General features: G+C 42.5%; 1 protein-coding gene across 3 annotated transcripts; it reads right to left on the bottom strand.

Moving 5' to 3' along the window:
- Positions 1-971: 971 nt before the first annotated feature.
- Positions 972-22,538, bottom strand: LOC128912654 (protein mono-ADP-ribosyltransferase PARP14-like). 3 transcript variants are annotated; one of them, XM_054208988.1, is made up of 17 exons: positions 22,285-22,538; positions 20,741-20,880; positions 20,616-20,649; positions 18,071-18,337; positions 16,551-16,787; positions 13,233-15,499; positions 11,585-11,821; positions 11,113-11,334; positions 10,592-10,655; positions 9,469-9,618; positions 8,699-8,761; positions 7,215-7,382; positions 5,795-5,977; positions 5,086-5,682; positions 4,423-4,568; positions 3,028-3,202; positions 972-2,244 (listed from the first exon to the last, which is right to left on the bottom strand). In XM_054208988.1, the coding sequence occupies exons 1-17, from the start codon at positions 22,493-22,495 to the stop codon at positions 1,955-1,957; spliced, it is 5,451 nt and encodes a 1,816-aa protein (XP_054064963.1). In that variant the 5' UTR covers positions 22,496-22,538; the 3' UTR covers positions 972-1,954. The 3 variants fall into 3 exon arrangements, with proteins under 3 accessions (XP_054064963.1, XP_054064964.1, XP_054064965.1); XM_054208989.1 differs by having other exon boundaries at positions 22,303-22,538; XM_054208990.1 differs by lacking the exon at positions 22,285-22,538 and adding an exon at positions 19,602-19,694 and having other exon boundaries at positions 20,741-20,829.
- Between the last annotated feature and the right edge of the window lie 2,503 nt (positions 22,539-25,041).

The raw sequence follows: 25,041 nt of genomic DNA, 5'->3' as shown, positions 1-25,041 counted from the left end.
GGGCAGGGACACCTCCCACTAGACCAGGCTGCTCAAAGCCCCATCCAGCCTGGCCTTGAACACCTCCAGGGATGGGGCAGCCACAGCTTCTCTGGGCAACCTGGGCCAGCGCCTCACCACCCTCACAGTAAAGAATTTCTTCCTGATATCTAATCTAAATCTACCGTCTTTCAGTTTAAAACCACTACCCCTCATCCTACCACTCCATTCCCTGATAAAGAGTCCCTCCCCATCTTTCCTGTAGCCCTTCAGGCACTGGAAGGGGCTCTAAGGGGCTTTAGATGTGGTGTTTGGGGATATGGTGTAGGGGAGAACTTTGTAGAGTGGAGCTGATGGTTGGACTCGATGATCCCAAGGGTCTTTTCCAACCTAAATGATTCTATGATCCTAAGGTCTCCCTGGAGCCTTCTCTTCTCCGGGCTTCTCAGGAAGCTTCAGCTGGGACATTGCTGAGACATCACAGAAGGTACCTCACCTCGAACAGGATGTGAAACAAAACAAAACAGCGCGTCTTACGTCTTCTTTTGCAGCTGCTGACTTAGAAATAAGATAGCAAAAAAATATAACTTCTGTACAAAAAAATCTATTATTAAGCTGCAGTTTGCTTTAACTGGGAATTTATGCAGGGTGTTCATCTGGAGCGTTGCACCTGCATCTGTGTGAAGAGCAGAAATTTTTTTCATATGCCCACCTACAAATACCATAAGCACTTTTCCCCTTTGCAGGCAACGGGAACATCCCAGCAGGGTTTCAGAGGCCCTGGCAGCTATTTGCAGCACGGGGTCCTTTGGAGCCTGCCCGCGCACATCTGTCACACAGGCAATACAAGAACACAATTCTGTCTTCTGAGTCTATTCACCTTCTCACTACTTATAGCATCACTCTAACATAAAGATATTCAAACGTAAAGTGACACTTGTGCTTGAAGTGTGTCCCTTTGTGTAAAAACTGAGTCAGTAACACAACACGGCTGTTTGAAACTACTTTTATTAAAACCACATGTATATGGCTTTTGACTGGCAGTTATAAGATTATCACTGAAATTAAGTGTACAGCTTGCAAAGATGTACAAATGCCATTATTTGCTTCTTTTACAGAACTTTTAAAATTTTCCAAATGGTTTAAACATGGTAACTGAGTTATGCCCCTATAGCTGACTCTCTGCAAATTGGTAATTCTACAGAAGGGTTAGCATTTTGGTAATCACCAGAAGAAATTAAAACTCCCCCTTTACTGCCCTTAAAATTCCAGAAGCAATAACTTTGTATGTGAAAGTTGGATGTACACAATGCAGGGGACCATAGAAAACCCTCTAAGAAATGTGTATGAATACAGGAAATTTATACCTAGAAAGTAACAAAATATCCCCTAACAGCATAAGGAGGGGTGAAACAATGAAGGTAGAGTGTATGTTCAATATTGCATATTTTTCTTCAGGACTCTTAGCACCAACAAGGGCGAATGGATGCCTGAGAATGACTGAAAACTCTGCTGGCAAGAGAGGTTATCCCTCCAACATGGAGCGTTTTTAAATAAATCCTCCACGGGGAGGCAGACAGTTGGTGCCTTATGGTGGTAACTGGAAACAGGAACACGGACGGATGCACTGGCCCACCCTAACACCTCTTACTTCAGGCCACAGGTCAGGCAGAGCAGCTCCCTCTCCTACCAGTCCCCTCTGCCTCGCATAGGAAGAGGTCAGGGGTGTTCTCACAGTTCTTGCCTACACCTCCACATAACTGAATTGAAAACACAAGTATTGAAATAGCACGTTGTAAAATATTTGCTTATCCCGGCCTCATTACATTGATAACTTGAAGGCATACTTAAACACACAGATAGATTAAAAAAATCACTTAGTTTAAGAAACCTAGATGTAAACAAGAATCAAGAGTTCCCCTGTTAACTCCCACATGTAAAAGGCACTTAATTTTTCCAGACTACTAAGAACATTCTATTTTCTGAAGGTAATAAGGTATTCAGGATAGGCCTGAATATCATTAAATATAACAAACATTTTTGGAGAATCCACGTCATCAACCACGCTGTCATACAGGTCAGTAGGATCTGCTGGGTCTTTCGGTGGTGGGGTGATGAGGCCTTTGCACCCAGCACAGTACTGCCCGGTGAGGACCCGAGCCAAGTACATGTATCTTCTGCCATTCATATCCGGTCTGGAATAAGTATTCTGAGCAGAATAACTTGCATTAACGGCAAAGTACGTTCCATTTCCAATGACTGCAGCTGTTTGGAAAGACAACATTTTCAAATAGTGTTCTTACTCCCACAAGAATCTCTAAAGCTCCCCACTTTTTTTTTTTTTTAAACTCTGCAGAAGTTATAAATTTGGTTAGAGTTTACACAGCAAATTCTAGTAATAATCCTTTGCACCAGAATCAAATATGAAGCCACTTAGATGTCAGGTAAGTATCAACACCCAGGTTTTGATTGCTCTTTCCTATGGGGAAAAGGGTTCCTCTCTCTGTTTAGCCTTGTTGTTTAGCTTGCAATCCATCAAATTGCAAACCTTCAGAGCCTTTTCAACTTAAAATTACTATATAATTATAATTACAGTTTTCTAGTTATGCTTGTGATTGATTGTGCTGTCCTTATCTTTGGAGGCAACAGGAGAAGTATCCGGCACCTCTACTTTGCTACAAGCCTTTGTATAAGAAGAGAGGAGATAGCAGCAGCTCGTGTTTGGTATCTCAGCTGAGGATGCTGAACAGCAGTCCTTGTTCCTTTCTGTAGGCAGATCGTACAAAACATTTCTCAAAAGCTGCCCAGGCTTGATTTCAGAGTAGGTGAGCTTTTTCTAGTACCCTTTAGATGGTGGCATTAATCAAGAAGCGATTAACTGAACAGGTTAATTCCTCTCTGTTCGTATAGATTATGCTCCGGAGTTGTTTATCATTTTATTCTCCAACTTTATTCAGTCTTCATGTGGTGCTAACAGCACTATAACATTGACATTGCCTAGCACCTCATACACGTCTAGGAAATGAACTGCTTTGGATAATGACTCACCATTCTTTCCAGCAAACCCACGATTAAATCCATTGTAGTTGATCGTGCTCAACGAGGATGCAGCTGTTCCGTGGAATAGCCACTTCTCATTACTTTGATACTTGTTCTTTTTACAGAGAGATTTTTTTTTTATTTGGTATGTCTGCCAGAGGAAGGGATTTTGTATTCTTTCAATCTGCAAAGTCACAAAATAGAACTATATTTATACTGGTAGGGACCAATATTTATCATGGCATTAAAACCAAACCAAACTGCAAGAATGAGAGGAACTTTCACCATGCCCCGTTAGCGTGTGGTTTGGGCTGGGGAACCAAATACCTGAGCCTTGTGAAAATTCAGAAACCAGAGTAGCTTACAGGAGATTTTCAAAGTTGATAATTTTTGCCATACATTTGCTAGAGGCAATGATGCAAGATGCCTTCTGTACACCCTAATGATTTTTACTTATTATTTTCTCACTAAAAGGTAGACTGTAGCAATAGCATTTTGTTGAATTTAAGTTTCTCTTCCAGATCTCAGCTTGGAAGTCAAAATTACTTCCTCTACTGTGTAGCTTAGCAACCCGTAAGAAACTCCTATACAAAAATAAATTGGTGGGAGGATAGATGTTGTTGGCTCCCTGTGCCAACAATGTGAATCCAGCTTATCTGCATCAAAGTACAACCTTAAAGGCATTGCTGTAACAGCTTCCCATTTGCAATGGAAAAAGACTTCATGTCATTACCTTATTTTTTCCCATTGTACACTAATATTTTGTTCTATTTGTGTCTTACTGACCACGCTCATTGAATCTCACAATGGAAGAAAATTTTTCAAACACATATTCTCACCCTTAATTTCATTATATCTTCTCCTATTTATCGCTCCTCCTGATTCTGAATAATTCTGTATTCTCCCTGGCAATCAAATCTCTGGGCACTGCGTTGCAGACTTTTCAATAAGCAGAATCAAATCCCGACACTTTAGTTAAAACCAACGCTCTAGCCTAAAAGGCTCTGGGACTGACAGGGAAGAGTAGTAAAAGCATAAAAAGCTTCACGGCCAGTCTGCAAGGACTTCGTATTTTCCTTTGTATTCTGAACACGTTTACTCACGCTTCCATTTCAACATAGAATTTCCTAACTGGAAATGCCACCTTAACTAGTGAGAACGACATTAGCTGAACACAGACCCAGCCTGAAGACCGATGGCCACTGGTTTTGCATTATTAGAAGGCAGAAATGCAAGGCAACTCTCAGGAAATTTGATTTGATTTATATCCACCCTGTAGAGCGCTGGAGAGACTGACATATGAAAGGCATATTAGGTTGCAGACACCTTACAAACAAATACTTAGAAAGTATATGAATGTTTTCAGCCCAAGAATTCACTTTGTTTCCCCCCATAGGATTTCACCTTCTCTATGACAAAGTTGGGACAGGTTTTCCTAAATTTGTTCTGAACTTCCAGGTATTCCTGACATGATGGCTTGAGATTCACCAGTTTGACCCGTTCCTCTTTCATGTCTTCCCACTGCGCAGGGAGCATTATTGACTGCTTATCTGCAAAACAGAGATTGCATTATTATCACAAGATATCTAGCTCAGTTTTGTAGGCACGTCTTACAAACCAACGGCATACAGAGGGTTGAGAGGATGGTACCTTACACAATACTTTATTCCAAGAATACTCCCTCTCTTCAGTACATCACTGGCTCTGTAATTCACTGCTAAGACTTTATAATTTCTCTAGTCAAATTATCCCCATTCCAATATCTAACTAAAACAAGTTTGAAAACCACAGAAGAATTTTACGCATTCTTCATACACCACTTCCTTTGTCAGACTTAAGCATGAAATCTATGCTCACTGGTCACGTGCACACGGATAATATTTGTATTTAAAACAGATGTGATTTCAGTCATACCTGTCACTAATTATGAAACAAAAACTGCTGGGGAGAGGGGACGGATAAAAAAGCTATTATTACTTCTTTGGAATGCCTGAGTTTGCATTTATCAGAATTATCATTCTATAATCACTATTAAAGGTTTTTTTTATTAACAAAGCTGTAATTTACCTTCATTCTTTGGCACACGTTGAATGTTTATAGTTTTTCCTTGGTCGTCATTAGCCTGTAGAGTATTCAGATCCACATTGTAGTTCTTCTTGTTAATTTCGACAGTAAGATGTGGTTTTTTAGCTATTTGGGCATCCTCCAGCTGCATATTTGTCAGTTTATCAAAAGCAACAAAGTTACCATTACTTCCTGGATACCTCCATTCTACCAGATTATAAACAAGCTCTGCCTTGGATCGTTCTTCTTCAGTATCCTTAATTTTTTGAATCATTTTTTGAACTTCCACAGACACAAAGCAGACATCCCTGCTAATGCCAGAAATTTTAATGTGATGGGGGGAATGTTTATTCTCAAGATGAATGGTAACATGCTTTCTTCTCTGGAGATCTGCCAAAGTGTCAATTTGCCTCTCATCAAAATTTTCAATTAGCTCATCTGAAATAATGTTTTCAAACTGTTCCTTTAAAATTAAATTCTTGATCCACAATTCAGTTGCATCCACATTTTTTTTACTTTCTCCACAAATTTGAAATGTGGCTAAATCAACTTTCTTCTCCAAAACTGTGGGCTTTTTCTTGTCAGTTTTCCCTGAAAATACTATGAAGAAATACATGTTAGTTATTAGTTTTAAATAAAAGATCTTTAGTTTTATGTGCCCATGCACGTGGAAAACCCACCTACTTATATTTAAACGTAGACGCCCACGAACCTGTTATGGATGAATCTGAACTTTCCTTTTTCTTCATGCTTTCATAAAAGTATCTGAGCATATTTGTCTCGAAGATGATGATTTTGATTTTTTTCAAATGCTGTACTGATGTTTTGCTTGCAAATTCCACTATAGCATCCAACATCTCATCAGCGACCTTTGCTGGACTCTGTCCTGCTTGACCTAAACAAAAACAAAAGCCACGTATCAGTGAGGAGTACTTAAATCAAGGCAGCACCCAGAAAACAGAGACCGTGTCCCCAGCTCGTACAGACTGGTGTCCCTCTCTCTTCCCCCCATTATGCTTTCTAATAAAGCCCCAGGCTTAACCTCAGCTTTACAGCTAAGCCTGCGAGCTCCAGGAGCTGACACACTACACAGACCTGGGAAGCCCTTCTGGGATTCGTCCCCATTTACTTTGAGGCTCCAACAAGCACTTCAGCCTTGGCATCACTACTCTATCCCCATCTTTCAACTGGGTACCAAAGTAAAACCAAACCAAAAGCAGCGGAGAATTTTGGCACAAGCCTGCAGCGTATTTCAAGATACAAACAGGAACACCAAGCTCAAAACAACTGCTCTCATTCCCCTACAACAAGGCTGAAGCGCAACCTAAAGCTTATCCTAAAACATTGGTGGGACCCCTGCCAATTTGAGCCACAGCATCCCTTGGACAGCCATCGTGAGAGCAGCAGGCAGACGATGTTGTCAATCCAGGGGACCTGCTGTAGCTACCACTGTGGATTCCAAACACTGACCCACACACCAGCTCTGACCCTAAACCTGCCACACTGAGCAAGGACCAGCTCACAATTTCTTTTTCCAGTCAAGGGGAGCCTTGGTCTGAGAAGGATACCCTGCTTTCTTCAAGCCCCGCTTCCCTAGCTGACCAGAAGCTTAAGCCAAATAAGCTGGCCTGCTTCTAGCCCTCTGCCGGAGCAGGTAGGCTGAAACAAGACCTATAAAAGGTGTGAAGTGCAGGTATTCTGTACTCAGCCCACAGTTTCCATAGTCAGACAGGCAAGGTTTTGATCTCAGGACAACTTCATCTTTCTTTGCCTACAAAGCCCAATGCCAACCTTTCTGTGGCACTGAAATCCCAAAGCTAGGTCTATGGGAAGGTCTAAGGTTTGAAGAAAGGTGGAGGGTGGCCAGCTCAGTCTGTTTTGGGGCAGAATGTCTTTTATGGAGCAATACCTTTTCTTTAGGTGCTCTTGGTCAATCAGTATTGACTGCAGTATTTATGCTTTTATAAAAGCAGCATTTTTGAGTGTGCAGGTGGTGTTTGAACCAACTACAATGAAGTTTACAGAGTTTCTTGTACAAGTCTACTGTTAGCCATACCAGAGGTACTAGCTTTGTCCCACTTTTTGAACTATCTCCATCACAGCCTTCATCAGTTTCCCAAGAAAACACAAACCTGTTCCAATTGCTGGGAAGGAGACAGATTTGTACTTCCTTTGCTCACACTCTTCAAGCACAATGGAGACCTCAAGCTTCACGTTCTTAGCATTAATCAAGTGCATGATTTTCTTGCACAACAGTTTTCCACCTTGTGTAATAACCATGCCGTTTTCAGACAACCCAGCTGGAAGGGAAAAGATAAAGGAGGAGACATAACATTTTCAAAGTGGCTATCTCTTTCTGATAAGACAGCTGGTTATATTGATGCTACAAGAGAAGTGGAAAAAGGTAAAAAAACAAACCACTGTGAGCTATATTATCCCGGTTTTGCAGAATTGCTTTGAGAAAGTAATTCAAGTAATTGTGTGTTTTCTAATTTCCCAAGATCTCTGCTACAAAGTAGTTTCCTATTAAGTACAACTTAAGAATTTATGTTGAAATTAAATATAGTGCATTTTTATTTAAAAGCACGCAAATAGAATGCGCACAATTAATTTATATGAGAAATCCTTTCTTAATGCCACTTATTCCTCGAAAGCTCAAACTCTTATTCTGCAGAAGAGCTGAATGGTTAAAACAATACCATTAAGATAACGACCAACTGATCTAAGAACTGTAGTGAGGAATCTTTAAAAAGACATTCATGTTTTTTCAGAGCACTCACTCATGTTTGATCACAAACACCTCAAAATAGAGTCATATTGTGAGGATGAATGGACTGATGAAGACAGAGTTACATACCACTTTGCTGGGCACAAAGGCAATGACTGATTGTAAGATGCTCTGCATGTGCTGGGATCAGGCTGATAAACAGGGAGAGCTTGCAGAGCTAAAGGCTGGGAAAAATATCCAGGAAACTGCATCTTGAAAGTTAACTTCTGGACTCAGAGCAGGAACATTTTGTTTATGCAACCAGAACGTGTTCCTTTCTGCAGTCGTGGAGGCCAACCACACTGAGTTGGGATTTTGCTGCTCTACCAGAGTGGCAGAATGCAGACTACAGAACTCACGATCAGGGTGATGAGCAGAGTTACATTATTTCAATACAGAGTAATTATGCATTTGTGAATATTAGCTTTTAAAAGCCAGCCCTGCGCATGCTTACACCGAAAGACAGTCTTCCACCACTTTGTTCAGTTTCAAAACTTCAGCTACTTCTGTAGCTGACAATAGATAATCTTAAAAACTATGCTCAAGTCAATGAGGCTGTTTCTGTTCTTAAGTCAAGAACACGCTTGAGTAATTTCAGGGGCAAAGAACTTAAATTACACTAATTTCCCAGCACTTATTAGCATCAGAAAACTGTATCCATCTTCAGTTGTGAAACGAAAAATTCTCAAAGTAGTTGTGAAAACTTTTCAAAATTTCTAAAAGTAAAAGCTATTTTTTCAGATAAAATAATTATACCATCAGAGTAAGGAATTATAAAACAACTTTAAATTTTAAGAGAGGAAAAAAAACCCCAACCTTAATCAAACAAAATAGTATGCTTTAACGTACCATATTGAGCACATTCTTTTTCTACCTGGGAACCAGCAGCATCCATAATTGCTCTGAAGACCCCTTAAATTATACAAGAAAATCATATACATTCAATTAAGTCAAGATAGCTATTTCAACTCAAAACTCTACTCAACTTCTGTACTCTACAAATACCCCAAATTCTCATATGGCAAGATCCCACAAAGTGCAAAACCTTGTCAGTTCCCCTAAGTACCCTCCATGACACATGTACTGGCTGTAAAGAGAACGCCGCCTTTGTTATTGATTAGAAATCATTAAGAATAACTCCTATTTCATTGTTTCACCAGCCAGTAGTATGCCCCTCACCAAACTCTCTGATTGCTTTGCATTGTATCATTTGATGTTTCATGCTTGCAATGCACGATGTCACCAAAGAATCCTCTGCTTGTCACAGGTCAATTTACTTAACCAGGGCTTTAGTTTACAGTGAAACATGTTAGAACAAGAGCAGTTTTTCAGAATTACATTCTATCTAAAAAAATCCCTTTTATTCAAGCATTTTTGTTTTTAAACAAGAAAAATCTGGTCAGATGCCTTCTGTTTGAGTAGTTTGGAAACCAAATGGAATATTCAGGACACATAAAAAAACCCGTTTAAGATCTATTTCCTGACTAATCACAACCCTCAGTCTCTCTCATCTGAAAAATACTTCATAGAAGTTTCACATATGGACAAATCTTTCCCTTTCCCCCTTCTAAAAACTAGCCCAAACTTACCACTAAAGAACTACATATTGAATAAAATACCTGTTGTGGCATCAAATGTTGAATTTGTTACATTTACAATAACCTCCGTATCCTCCTTGGTAATATCTCCAGTAATTACTTGCAGCGTAACGGAACCGACCTGCATTTCATGAACTCCCAATACTTCAGTTGAAACAGGCCTAACAAAACCTGCAAGTAAAAGAAAAACACCTCAAAACACTCCTCCTCTAGTCTAGGGTATTATTGTGTTCCACTGATGGAAACTTCAACTTATCTTTTTAAGGAATAAGCTCTAGATCAGTTTGATGGACCTACAGATACTCTGCCTTCCTCTTTACTCCATTTCTGAAAGCAGGAAGGTGCAGTATTTTTTCCATTTAAATAGTGAAAGTGAAACCATTTCTATTCCTGTAAATTCACACAATATAAATTCAGAAAGGATTCCTGGGGTTATCTGATCTGACCAGCTCTGTTTCAGAGTTTCCCGAATCAGCTTTTACAGGAAATGGAGTATCCAGCTTAAGCACTGCCAGTAATACAGATCCCATCACACTACTTTCTTAAGTTATTTCATCTTTACCCTCACAGATATAAAACTATTCCTTACTTCTAGTCTAAACTTATCTAATTCGTATTTTATCTGCACACTCTTAACTTCACCTCACTGATACTGACAGCAACAGAGAAGAGAGAGCTATATGCTCTTATGAATAAGCCTCTGCCGTTGATGCAGTTCACTCAAATGCTTTTGCTACTGTGTCACACTACAGTCTGTTAATAAACGTAAAGGTAATTATCCATTCTGTGTTATCTCTATATAGGAGATTAAAAGTACAGAAATACATGTTATTTATGGCTTGTTTGGCAACGTGATACCAAGTTCTTACACCCTTTGAGTAGGGCAAACTAATGGTTCTCCTACCAGGATATCCTCTCCCACGTGATACGACTGGCCTCACAAGGAGACAAGCAAGCTCTCAACAAAAGAAATTCCCCTTTAAAACTTCTACAAATGGAGTTTAAGAATGCCAGTCCATTAAGAGGAAAAAACCCGCACTCTGTGTCTTGATGACATTTCGTCTGTTTCCCCGAGAAGTATAAAACCACTTTACAGTTTTTACGTTCTCCCTTGTGTCCCACCTCCCGCCCCTACACAACTTACTTGCCCATGGGGCTGCAGCATTGCAACTTTCAGCTACCCTACGTTCCAGTTCTGTGGTAAACACCTAAGAAGAGAAAAAAGGTACCAAAAATAGTATTTCAGAGTTCATATACTGAATATTTCTATAATTAAGAGTCAGGTAGCTCTTGCTGAGCCATCTGACACGTTTTACAGACATGCTTAGGTATCATTAACAACAGCAGAAGCCTCAGTGTGGACAGTGTAATAACAGACACTGCCTTTGCATTGCCAGAACTCCTCTGTCAGAAGATGAGTGAGCATCTACAGGTGTTTACAGTGCCAGCAGCGAGACCAATTTTGTCTGCAGCTTATGCTTGCTGACAGTTTATATTTCAGAGACACCGAATGATAACACTGGAGAGACATCACACTCTCACTGGCCCACAGCGGGAAGAAAGTGCTAAATTATTCCCTTAAGAAAGCAATATAACTGAAATATATTGTTAGGGCATAACTAGAACAGTATGTAAGATAGGCAGCTTTGTCCTGAGAAGAACTACCTGAATGTTATCCAGATCTTTTGGACTCAGGAGAAAATGAACTTCCTGGAGAGTCTTCCGAGCATGACTACTACTGAACTCGAACACCTTATCAAACATTAACTCAGAAACAAGGGTTTTAGGATATCCAAATCCTCCAGTTCCAATAGCTGGGAAAGTGATTGAATTCAGTCCAAGTTCTTCAGTTTTCTTTAAGCAGGAGTAGATTATACCTTCTAGAATCTGTAAAACACAGCAAAGATTTCTATTTAAAAAAAAAAAAGACATCATCTATTATTAGTTCCATCGAGACTATGTTGGTATGAGAAAAAGCACTCAGCATATCAAGGCATCTTTAAGGTCACTTAAACAGAAGCAAATGGAGTTGAGTCACCTAAACTAATTATTTCAAATCCTGAAACTTCATGATAGGATTCCAAATAAATCTGTTTTCAAAATCAATTTTATTTTTTTTAAAATAATTAAAATGTACCTTCAGGGTCTCTCCTGTTAATCCATCCCATGAGGGAACTATGGCATGAAACACGTACTTGCAGGCCAGAGCACATCCACTGGTGCAGAGCACACTCCCTTCATCAGCAAACACTCTATCTATTTCTTTGTCAAACTCTTCTTCAAGTGCTGGTCCAGCCTTTGCCAGCAAGGCTTTGCAAAGAGGCCCCGTGCCAAAATTCAGATCTACGCCAACGCTGTTGACAATAATGTCCGTCTGCAACAAAATTACAACGAAAATATCTATAGCCAGACTTCAAGTAAATATACACATCGACACTAATGGCACTACCAAAGCAATGCACAGCAGAAAAAACAAGATGCCAACAGAGAAATTACCTAGTTTTCAGCACAGCTTCTGCATACTGAGTATTCCTGGACTTGTGGGAAACCTATAGTAGGCAGCATCAGACCCAGTCTGAGTACCAGCCCCACGGTTATCTACGTGCGAGCAGATCATCCATCCAAGCCCTCAGGGGAGGCAAAGCTGTGACTCACCTCATCCCGAGCAGACCCCACAGGTGAAATAAACCCAATGTACAAAGTTTAATGTCCCCTTTCCTTCTTTTCACTGAAGTGGGACTGTCTACACCTTACCAGAAAAGCAGCACCTCCTGCAGCAAAATGAAGTGAAGGGAGATGGTTGTGCTTTCATGAAGTAAAACAGGCAAAGCCCCAAAGCCTGTTTGCTTTGCAGTTCCACTGAAGGTCTTTTAATTACAAAATATTTTAAATATGCGTCACATTGAGCTTTTTCACATCTACTATTGCTCTTTTGTTGGAACAGGCTTTTACAGACACCAAAATGGCAACGGAACCAACCAATATTGAAAAAAGAGGACAATAATAATAATAATTTAGGGAGATTTTAAACTCCCAAAGCAGAAAAATCAGGGGCAGTTGAGAGAGACAAATTCACCAAGATGCACTTTGCGTCACTGAAGAAAAAAACATACGGCAAAGAAACTAGACAGAGGTGTAAATTGAGTTTTGATGGTCTAGATGAGTAGTAATTAAGCTCTTTGTCAGCAAAAAGAACGAAAAAAACAAAACGGGGGGAAAATAAGTAGAATCAGGTCTAGACTTTGGCAGAACAATCTAAGCGTGCACCATTCTACAGTGTTGCTTTTCTAGAGGCCAGTAGCTTATTCACAGACTGTGTCTTTAACCCGTCCAAAGAGAAGGGAACTGAGAAACACAAGGTACATCCTCCCTGTTAGCAAGACTCACAACAGCGGCCCAGACAGGTGATGATTTCCTGTAATATCCAACCAGGACAGCCACAGATCGCGTAAATACTTTTAGAAAATATTTTAATATTTCCCATTTAGAAAAAAAGCAAACTTGTTTTACATGTTGACCTTAGATCTGGAGAATGAATAAAACCTAGCTGGGAATAAAACACCCCAAAATTCAAAGCTGGCCGCTAGAAACCGCTGCAGAGTGACAGATGCCAACCTGAAATACAGCAGTTTTGCAAGCCTGCATCCATGTTTAGGTAGCACATAGCTGCTGTTTACTTACGTAGCAATCTTCTTGTAAAACAATATAACCTACTGTCATTCCCTTTCGATTTGAATTTAAAGATGACATCAAGTTAGAAAGGAACCAGAAAAGGAAAGACCTACCGTGGCCTCCTGAATGTTTTTCTTCTCCACTCGGATGAGCAGTCCTTCATTTGTCATAACCATCTGCAGATCCTCTTTTCTCTTCTCCTGGCTTTCTCTCAGCTTACCATTTCCCAGATGCGGTGTTGGCAGTACTGAGGATGTGAACACTGTTTTTACTGTCTCACTCAGAGCCTGAACCGTTTCTTCCGCACCATCCACAAGGTGAACCTCCTTCAAGCTGCTGGCCCCCATGGATTCTTCCAAGGTCTCCTTGATGGAGGATACAATCGAATACGTACACAGTTCCAGTGGAAAGCCAAAAATCCCTCCACTTATAGCAGGCAGAGCTATGGAACGATGATTGTATGTTTCAGCTAGTTGTAGACTCTTCTTCACTGTCTTTCTTAACAAGAACACGCACTTTTCTGGGTCATCCTTCCTCCACCTGGGCCCAACGGCGTGAATGACATTCTTGCAGGGGAGTTTCCCAGCGCCGAGAATAACTGCGCACCCAGGCTGCAAACGCCCGTTCCTCCTCACCAGCTCATCACACTCCTGTTGCAGCTCTGGACCAGCCGCTTTGAACAGTGCTTCCGCAAGGCCACCAATGTGTTTTAAGTCTTCATTAGATGCGTTTACCACAACATCAACAGGATAAGTGCACAAGTCAGCCTTATATACTGCTACTACAACTCCATCTGGCAGCACTTTCTTGTAGTAGAGCTTTCTTTGCTCATTGTTGACAACTTTTTCACCCATCTGTTGTTGTTGTTCTTGTTCTTCTTCCAGCCTAATCAAACAGTTAAATTTCTGCTTTGCCTCAAATACACACGAATCTTCCCTCTCAGTGAAGAACACTCTGGCTCCTGGTGTATTAATTGGCACGCTTTTTAAGTAAAGGGATGAGAGAATTTTTTCAAATGTGGCGACTGCTTTTGGCACTTCTGCTCTTGATCCACTCAGGGAAATACACAGTGTCTTGGTGTCAAAACATACTGTCACACCTTTCTTCTTCAATTCAAGATAAACACTGGATTTTTCCTTCTCTACAAACTGCACTTCCGCCAGTGACTTAGCCAGGATTACTTTTTCCATGTGTGTGTTTCTATCTATAAAATCATTAAGTTTCTGATAAACTTCTGTTACGGGCTTAGAAAAGCCAGCAATAATCACTTTGTTTTCTTTTCCAACAGGTTCATCAATGACTACATTTTCCTGTGGAGAACTGTACTTCTTACGCAAGAAGGCAAGAAGACTACCCCAGTGCTGCTTTTTAATGACCTCACCATCCTCCACGTTGATGCACTTTTGCTGTAAGCCTGTCTTTAGTTGCTTTTCTGCTTCTAAAAGATCTTTGGCAGCATTTCCAAATAGCAACACAGTATCACCCTCAAGCTCATAAAAAGCATTAATTTTTTTCCTAGTGAATAATATCTCCGACACTGGTTTATTATCTACATGCTGTAGATAGCAGAAAACATAAGGATCAACGGTGACTGATGTGCGTGGCATATTTAATACCTTTTCTAATAAGTCAGCTTTGACTTTATATACTTCCACAGGTAATCCACACAACTGAACAGTTTTTTTTGTGTCATCGTAAACAATCTTTAAGCACGGACATTCTTTGTGAATATTCTTTTCTAGCCCAGCATTCTTCATAACAGCATACCTCCCTGGGTTCACAGACACATAAATTTCTATGCTTTCTTTATCCTTCTCGCTTTGATTCATGGGTTTTTCCATGCATTTCCTCACCTCCTTCTCTGCACTGTCCACTGCTGCTTTGCTGCCTGCAATCACCACCATCTCCTCAGAAATATCAGTTATGATCAAAGCAACATCTTTCACCAATCTGTTTTTCACATCTTTCCAACCCACTGAATTTACTTTACATTTGATAGCTATGTAAGATGCCATGATACGCGAGAACTCAGCCAAAGCATCTTGCTTCCATGTCTTGACCAACTTAATCTTTGTTTTTTTCTGCTTGGAGAGAGATGATGATGGGCACAACATAATTTCTGGGTTAGCACAGACTATCCGGGGCCATTTTAGCTCACAATGGCAAATTGCCATTTCCTGGTTTATGTCTTGGATCAGTTTAGCCTGCTTTTGTAAAAACTGCCAGACATACGGATCCAGTGGCACCCCAATGGGGTCTGGCATCTTGACAGTTGGTCTTCCTTCTCCATAGAGAGCTGTTCCCAGGGAGTGGTAATATGGATGCACAGAAATTGGTTTCTGTTCCAGTAAATGCTGCTTTTCCAAGACAGTGTTTAGATCTAAAAGTTAGGACACACACATACAAACACACATATACCATTAACTTTAAATCAAGCAAATGACTCTGTTCTTAGAACTATTACATTGAATAAAATAATTTTATTTTTTTTTCCATTTGAAAGAGCTGTTTTTACATCTTTCTTATTTCCAAACCACTCTGAGGGGACAAGATAAAAGGCTCGTCTCCAACTACTTTGGTAAATATGCTTGTGCCTGTATTTACCTGTACAGCTACACCTCGCCCCCATTTCCTAAGGAAACCCCACCACAGACCAGGGCCGTATCAACGTACTACTATGAAATGCTCCTTACTGCCAACTTAAAATAAAACCCTTTGTGCCAGTGCATTTTCACTTTTTTTTTTTTCCATTTCAGTTGGAATGGACAAAGAAAAGGAATTATAATATTGGCACAGACTTAAAACCACATTACAATGATCCAAATTACATATTAACTTAATGTACAAAATATTCTTAAGCAAATTCTGAGAGTCAGAAGAAAAACAATCACCTGGCAGATATCTTTAATTAAAACTAAAGGAATTTACTAAGTCAGGAGTCTCCTAACACAGAGATACTTACTAGAGGTTGCGCTGGCACAAGAACAGGACAGTGATTCAACACAAGGAATAGCAACAAGATTGTTCTTTAGCTCTATTCTTCCCTGATAATCAAGATATCTGACCTTAACCAGTTTCTGAAAGCTCACTGTGATAACTGAAGTCATTGGCAGATCCTGCTTCCTCTACCTGTACGTACAACTTAATGTCGTATTGCAAATTAAAACCTCTGTAAATGGTGAGAAAACATCAGTAGGAACACCCCATGCAGAAAGCAGGTGTCAAAATGAATCTTTAGTAGCATTGAAAAAAAAAAAATTCTGAAACCCTAGACGTGCAGCAGTATTTCTAAATCCAGAGCACTTCCCAAGAACAGAACAGCGTACACTGGCTTTAGCGACAGTAAGCGTCTCCTAATGCCCAAATTTTCAGTAATTTTCTTTCAAGCCCACCACCCGGGAGCACTCTGGTCAGGCTAAGGACAGCGTTACCTTTGTGATCACAGAAAGTAATGATGGCCGCGTTCTTCTCAGGGAAGAGCTGGACATCTGACACGGGCCCCCCTCCATTCTGTGGACTCTGAAAGTAAACTGAGATGCACTCTGCGGAAACGCTAGCCGGTACATTTTCAGCCTTGATGCTCCGGGTCAATTCAAGAAGCCTGGCAGTTATTTTCAATTCGTTAACTTTCTTGTTTTGTGAGCACTTCTTGACAAATTCTTCAGCGTCTGTAAACAGAAGAACAGTATGAACTGACCATATTTTCCTGGGTCACCATCAGCCCTGGCAGAGAAATGAGATCAGTCTACTTCTCCCTGTACTTGGAGCAAAACTGTCCTTGGTGCCAAATAACTCTGTGTTGTTACAAAAAAGGAAATGCACAGCGCCATGTTACTTTCTGCTATTCACTACCACTATGTCTCTGTTCCCCTTATTCACATCTTGATACTTCAATAACTTGCAGAACTCATCTCCACTCGGTCCACTTCTAATTCTTTTCCACCTAACCCAAAATAAGACAGAGACAATGAAACACTCTCATCCAACTTCAATTAATGAAGATGCCACAATTTTCTTTTTTTAGTGTAAGATTTGGATCACGGATATTTTCATGGAGCTGTATTTAAGATTTAAATTTTTCTTGAGAGACTACAGTCCAGGTACTTTTTAAAAACTGTCTAAATCTCCAACAGGAGAAGAATGAAGCTCTGAAAGCTATTACTCATACGTATATGGCCTGGTTTGAGGTAAAACAGAACCAATTTTCTGGTTTGTAATTTTACTTTTTAGCTGGGCCTCTTCTAACTGACTAAACTCTGAAATTAATTGCATATTGTTCAGAAACTGTTCACTCTCAGAGTGTAAGACCTGATTATACCAAGGAATGGTATGCACAGAGGCTCCTGCTTATACTTATTGCTATAACAAACACAGTCAGCTAACTTCATTATTTGCCCCGTTAAAGGGTCAGAAGCAGAAAAGCATAGAGGGGTCACACCTGTAGGGAGGAGTGGACAGGAGAGGTGACCCAAAACTGACCAACAGGGTATTCCATCCCATCTGCATCATGCTCAGTATAAAAGCTACGGGGTCAAAAGGTCAACTCTTTCTTCAGTGGCTGATGTCCGAGGACAACCGTGTCTATTTGCCTGCTTTTGATTCTGATCTGAGCACTCCTGTCTCCAGATCCGGAATCCTGCTCCTGCCCCGACACTGACTCCAGTCTGGGACTTTCCCTGTGCCTGCTGGTGACGCAATTGTCATCCTGGGAGCTGGATATGGTTTTGTAGATATTGTATACTTTTTCAGTTATTATTATTATTTATTTTTTCATTACTTATTAGTATTTTCATTAATGTTGTTTAGTTCTTTTTCTAAACTTGTAAATCTCTCTATCTCTTCCTCTCCTCTCTTGGCGGGGGGGGAGGGCATCTGTCATTCTGATTGGCCAATCCAGCCAAAACCACGACAATATACACGGAAATGAATGACTGTGTTCATCCTGTCTTACCGATACTTTTTATAAAGGTAGCTACAGCAACATTTATATCAGGTATCACTTCCACAGTGAAGTCATCATCTACTGCCAGGCCGCTGATGCTTTCCAACAGCATACTTAAGCATTTTAGACTGCATCCTTGTATGTTTTCAAACACCACCGAAGGCGAGGTCTCTGCGGACTTTTCTGCAATGCTCTTCGCAGAGCCAGGTTCCTCCTGGAGTTCATTGTTCGGAACAGAACTCTCTGCTTTCTGCAAGGCTTCTGCATCATCTTCAACTGAAAGAGAAATAAGCCACGTGACATATTGCTACACATTTCCTGGAATAAGCAGATTTTAATTCCTTTTTCTCTCCTTTCCTTTCCCAAGAAAAGAGATCATCTAACCAATCAAATACTGCAGGGTAGCCTGGGACGTTTTGGGATCCAAAACACCTCAGATGAAACATTCTGCAGGGCTACAGGCAGCTCCTTTGATGGCACAAAAATAGCCATGAGTAAACAGGTCCAAGGTCACTGTTATGCCTCTGTGTTGGAGACATGAATAAAATAAAATAAAATCCATTGAGATAATTTGCCACGGCTGCCCAGGCGCTTGTAAGGGTTGTGAGAGACCCTGCAGCCTCTGCACTGGTTTCTTGGCCCAGGTGCAGGCATAACAAGCCCTAACATAGGCTCAGCATATCCACACGCACCATAGGCCACCAGTAGCTCTGCATGACCCAATGCAAAGCCTCCTGATGACCACTGTGCTGTACCATCACTGTGGCATGACAGCACTGAAGGACCCATGTGCACAGAAAGCTGGCAGGGATGCCACAAAATTTCACAGATAGAAAATATAACAGGGGTTGCCGACCGAGTACCCCAGAAGTCCAGCAGCTGCCGGAGGAAGGCATGTCTCCGGCTTTATGGACAGATGAGGGCAGAGGCGAGAGAGAACCTCCAAATGGGAATGAAGTGCTCCTCCACGTGCCTGAGTAAACTCAGAGTGTCACCCAGGTGTGTGGTGACACAATTGTCCTCCAAGTCATGAAAAACAGTGGTCAGAGAGCGCTGCACGATGGCGGGGGACTGGCACAGGCCAAAGGGCACCCCAGGGTGCTCAAGATGGTCATTACTTGCTATCGAAGGCAGGTCTCCACTCGTTGCCTCAAACACACACAAGCAGGAGTGTAAGCCCCTCTCAGTTTGGTAAATCAGCACATCCCTGCACCACGGCAAGGAGACAAGCATCAAATGAAACCCTGGCACTCGCCACCCTCAGTGTAAACCTCCAGGGCCACCATCAGTGGCTGTGGCAGAGGCCACATACGACTGAGGGGAGAGGAGCTCGGTGGAGCAGTTGAACACCTGACCAGGGGCATAGCAGGGGGCAGGATAATGTTTCTGCTTGTTTTCGCTCAAGAACACACAAAAATCCCTAAATCCTGGGGTAGCACCCAACAGGCTGGCCATGGGGGACAGCCCCAAGAAGAGGCAGATGTGAGGTGGGAAGACTTGAGCAGGTGGAATCACAAACAGGGAGGCTCTGCCCGCTCACCAGGTTTAGGTCTCCAGAGGAACAACAACAACTGATACCAATCCCATAACATTTTCAGAAGACAGCTGCCTTTGGAGGCTCACCAGCATAAGCCTGACAAGAGGAAAAAAAAAGAAGTAACTGCAGAAGCAACAGCTCTACAGACGCTCGTTAATAATTTCTACATCACCGACACGAATCATCTGCTCCACTATGTCCAATGAAGAAAGTACAAGAAAGCCAAAACCGAAAGCTAGGCTGACCCAACAAAGCAATTAAGAGCAGCATCTGGAGATTTTCACGGTCCTCTCTAGTATAACCAAAAAATAGTAGATGATAACTAAGTCATCTTCAAAATCAGGTACTAATAAGTACCTAATTTTGAAAGAAGGAAAACCACCCAAAACGGCACCGAACAAAACTTCATACAGAAAGGAAAAGATAAGGGGGTAATTACTGAACAACTTCCTGATTAACTGGTCTGTCCTGGGGCAGACTCCTTAATCTTCACAGATGCAGGGATATTTGTGCGTGCAGCACTGTTTTCTAGATTGCTTTCCAAATCATAAAGCTTAGCAGAATGTTGCAGAAAGAGGACCTAACCGAAGTCACTGAGGTGCTGGGGAGATGCACCGCTTGCCTTTACAGGCTCTCCTAACTGCAGGGAGCACAAAGGCACCAGGCCTGGGCTCACGACCTTCAATCTAGGTGTTTCTACATAGATCTTATCTTAGAGCAGTTATGCATGAAAAGGGAACTAAATCCTTCTCTGGAGATGCTCCTCTGATTAAAAAGGCTATTTTAGAAGCTAAAACCAGGCGCGTGGTCTAAGTCTGGCAAGGTGAACTCCACCCTTGGTGACAAAGTCTGCAGTGTCCCTGGCCAGACACCTTTCCCTGTCTCACCCAAGTCAGGCGGCCAAACTCAGAAACTGTCAGCACAAATCACCACAGAACTGGAGCCACATGTGGAGAGAAGCACCACCATTTTCGTTTTATGAAGAATCAGCACACAGCGTGATGGATAACATTTTACCTTTTGTTTGAAGGTTGCCCATGGAATCCAGAGTCTAAAATAAAATGAAAGCAAAATATCAGTGACTGATTTGACACTCCCACCACTATTTCAAATCTATGGTTAGGATTACAATTTTTATTCACCTTTGTGGGAACTAATTCCTCTTCAAATGCCTCCCCTTCAGCAGCCAGTGCTGTTTCAGGCTCTGTGACAATAAACTTCAATACTCCTTTTTCTCCCAAATACAGCTGATGAGACTGTCTCTCAAGAACTTGTTGCTTCACTAAATAAAACCAAAAAAACCCAGTGACAATCCGATTAGAAATACAGCTTCAAATTACATAGTGCTTTTCCACCATTACATTAGGACACATATACTGTCCCACAAAATGTAAGAGCTTTAAACCCGTAATGTTAACACAGCGTGCGCAAGGCTTTCCTCCCGAAAAGAAACGTAAGAACAGCAGAAGATATTACTTCTGCAAAAAACACCACCAGAGGTGCAGATCTCAGCTCCACCACACATTTCGTGGCCGGTGTCCGGTGGGCAGCCCTGCACCGAGGCTGCAGCATGAGGGTCCCAGTACCAGCCCCACACCTTGCACACCCGCTTACAGCCAGTGTCAAAAAATAATCGCTTGGGGCTGCATGTCCTGAACTTACCAGCTGGCCGAGTCAGCAACTGGGAAGCATGGCAAGGCAGAGAAAAAAAAAGTGTACATATATATGTTTTTACGCACATACGTGTACATGCATGCATATGTATACATTTAACCCAACTGCAGCTGAATGCTATCCACCTTGCTGCAACTTTATATAAATATGTGCACATTATATATGTCATGTTTTTAATATATATGTTTGTAACTACAATATATATTTAAGTTACATTAACATATGCTTTATCATTATTATTATTTATTATTAAAGGGGGCCTACAAGAAAGATGGAGAGGGACTCTTTATCAGGGACAGTAGTGATAGGACGAGGGGTAACGGTTTTAAACTGAAAGAGGGTAGATTTAGATTAAATATCAGGAAGAAATTCTTCACTATGAGGGTGGTGGGACACTGGCCCAGGTTGCCCAGAGAAGCTGTGGCTGCCCCATCCCTGGAGGTGTTCAAGGCCAGGCTGGATGGGGCTTTGAGCAACCTGGTCTAGTGGGAGGTGTCCCTGCCCAGGGCAGGGGGGTGGAACTGGATGATCTTTAAGGTCCCTTCCAACCCGAACCATTCTATGATTCTATTCTGAGTGCAATCTAGAGAATACTGCTGTGCAACAAAATTAATATATATGCATACATACCTGGTAGGGCGTATTTGTTAACTTATAGAGTTGTTCAAAATGCAATGTAGAGGCTAGTATTAAGCACCGAACTTAATCATATGTATAAGCGACTACACAATACATATATTGCCTATTATGGGATGTACACGACGTATTATATACTACAGATGTGTACGTTACATGATAGACCGTATATATCGCATCACATGTGATAATCAAGTCAACATATACATTTTAACTGGCAGAAAGTTGCCGCTGGCGAGTTACCGACCCGGCCGCGCTCAGCCCCACAGGCGGCCGAGGCACCGACCCCCTTCCCCGGCCGCCCCGCCCGGGGGGAGGCGCCCTGCCCTGGGCCACGGCGGCCCCCGGACCCGCCTGTCCCCGCCTGTCCCCTCACCCCGCCGCGGCCGCTCACCCTCGGGCTGGGCAAAGCAGACGAGGAGGTCCCCGGGGGCGGCGGCGTCCCTCAGCTCGCACTCGCCGCCGCCCGAGCGCCGCTGGCTCTTGAAGTAGCAGAGCAGCTTCTTCCTCAGGGCGGGCGAGGGCTCGGCGGCGCCCCAGTCGCCCCGCACCAGCAGCGGGAAGGCGCGCGACCCCCAGCTGGCCATGGTGGCCCCCAACTCCTCTCAGCGCCGCCTTTCGCTTCCGTTTGGCGGCGGGGCGGGACGGGGCAGGGAGGGGGCGGAGCGGGGAGGGTCGGCCCCGCCGCCTTCGCCCTCAGGCAGGGCCGCGGCCGGGAGCGGGAGGCGAGGCGGGCGCCACGCAGCGCCGCCCTCTGGTCGCCACAAGCCAGTCCCGGGACGGCTTCCCTTCGGACCCCCTGTCACACCTGCGCTCCTCGCCCTGCCAAGGCTTCCTAAAACACCCAGAGCTGCCTCAGGCGCTTGGAAAATGTCCCCTCCCTCCCTCCTAGTGCTGGGAGGAGGAACATGGTCCCCTTGCGCTCCGCCGCCTCCCCGCCGGCCTCTAGGTGATAACAAACTGGTTCGGAGAAGCGGTGGCTCTCACTCGCCACCTGCACAAAGCCCAGTGCTACGGGCCAAGGTTGGGGCTGGGCCGGCCACTGACGAACCACAGATGCTATCGACTTCCATTAACTTCTCTTTGCCAGAAGGGGAAGGGAGAGAGACTTAGGGGTTGAGAAAAATAACAACCCTAAGCCAGCTATAATGAAATATTAATAGTAAAAAGAAAAGATAATAGTAATAATAAGGAAGTAATGAAATATAGTCAAATATATACAAAACCAATGTCGAGCTCGCGGGATGATGATCACGCCACTGGCCGGCACTGGAACTGGACTCAGCAATGGATGGAACTGGATTCAAGAATGCACGGATCAGGATCAAAGGCAGAACAGCCAGAGTCCTCCTCGGACGCCAGCCATTGAAGATGAAAAGACTTGATCCTTTTGATTCCTCAACTTTATACTGCGAATGATGCAGGCGGGATGGAACACCCCGTTGGCCAGTTTTGGGTCACCTGTCCTGTCCGCTCCTCCCCACAGGTGCAACCCCTCTATGTTCTTCCAGCCCCCGAGCCTGGCACATAACAAAGTTGGCTGACCTTGGTTGTTATAGAAATAAGTCTAAGCAGGAGCGTCTCTGCATACCATTCCTTGCTAAGTAACTATAAACATCAGCTGTTATCACTGCTAGAAGCACTCTCTGAAAAATATGCCGTTAATTTCAGAGAGCGCAGTCAGTTAGGAGAGACTTAACTGAGAAGTAAACTTGCTGAAAAGTGGTTTTGTTCTGTCTCAAATCAGGACAGCTGGGCTTGATGCCCTAGGCACCTGTAATGCAAGCCCTGGTGAAAAAACACCTCGGTGTTCTCCACAGCCTCTTGTGGTGATGGAGAAGCTGAGAACAGATGCATTAGTGTCTCCTGGAGAGAAAGGTCAGAGGAATAGTACAAGTGACCCATCAGCTGCAGTGAAGCACCCCGAGCCATCACCTCTGCCTCCTGTCACATTGGTGAAACAGTGACTTAATTTATTACAGGGATCAATTAAGTTTATTCATTTTAAAGGCAAAACTTAAGACTTTTGGCCTCCATGCCTATATCTTGATTTCAAGCGCTTGGAATACAACAGTCATCATTGTATGTTTGATGTAATCAAAAGCAAGAAAGCCCAAAGCGAGTGGTTCCATCACGGGTGATGGCATGGTGTACAAATGAACAACCTGATGCTTATGGCTCTACTGAGATAGTTGCAGGTTTACATTACTTCACACCACCTTCCCTAGAAAACGTGGCCCCCCTAGAAAACGTGGCCCTCAGCAATGTTTACCTTGCCATGATCATTGCTCATGCAGACACACCAACCCACGGTAAAACTTTAAAGTAATAGCAACCTAACTAACTCTGTAAAGAAAGTAGTGGAAGATTTTATCTTAATTATTTTCCAAATAAGAAGTCAAACCTGATACATTTGGAGGAGTCAAGGGTTTTTAGAATTTGGAGGTGTCGCACCACTCTGCTTTCTCAGTAGAAGATCTTATGATACCTAAAGCTGAGGGGGGCATGTTTTTTTTCTTCTGTCAACATGCTACAAAAAAGATGATGTTGTTTTACTTCCCCCCTCCAACATGGAGCTCTGAACTTCAGCTTGTTAATGATCACCCCTTTGAGATAACCTATTTAAGCCTCAGCAACCCCCCCAAACTCCTCTATGCTTTTCTTTATTCATTTTGCATTAGGAGCACGAGAAGGTTACTGCAGCTGGTATATGACAACAGAAACACCTTTCCTAGCTCTCTTAGGCAATATATAAGTAACTCATGCAACGTCTATGACCTGCTGTAGACCCTCTTATTAACATGCCAGGGAGAGTTATTCTATTAAAACCAAGCAAATCCATATTTGAGATGTCAAGTTCTTTGAAGGTCATTGGTTTTCAACCAATGTTAAACCTTGGAGGAGGTTTAGACAAACACAAGCCATTAACTACAATTTGTTTATTGAAAACCACCGTATTGTAAATCTTGATGCAGACTATCACTTACAGAGTGTAAGAAGCCATCAGAAATGCAACATCAAGAGGGCAGTGGCTGCAAGAAGATCCCTTCCAATCCTTAGGCAAGCAGGATGTCCATAAGGCTAGGTGGAAAGGCCAATACAGTATATAAAAGACTTGATCTGTAATCCAACG

This window comes from Rissa tridactyla, chromosome 7, assembly GCF_028500815.1.
Source record: "Rissa tridactyla isolate bRisTri1 chromosome 7, bRisTri1.patW.cur.20221130, whole genome shotgun sequence".
Classification (NCBI taxonomy): Eukaryota; Metazoa; Chordata; class Aves; order Charadriiformes; family Laridae; genus Rissa; species Rissa tridactyla.
The sequence above is the reverse complement of the archived record's forward strand: the minus strand, read 5'-3'. Positions and strand labels throughout refer to the sequence as shown.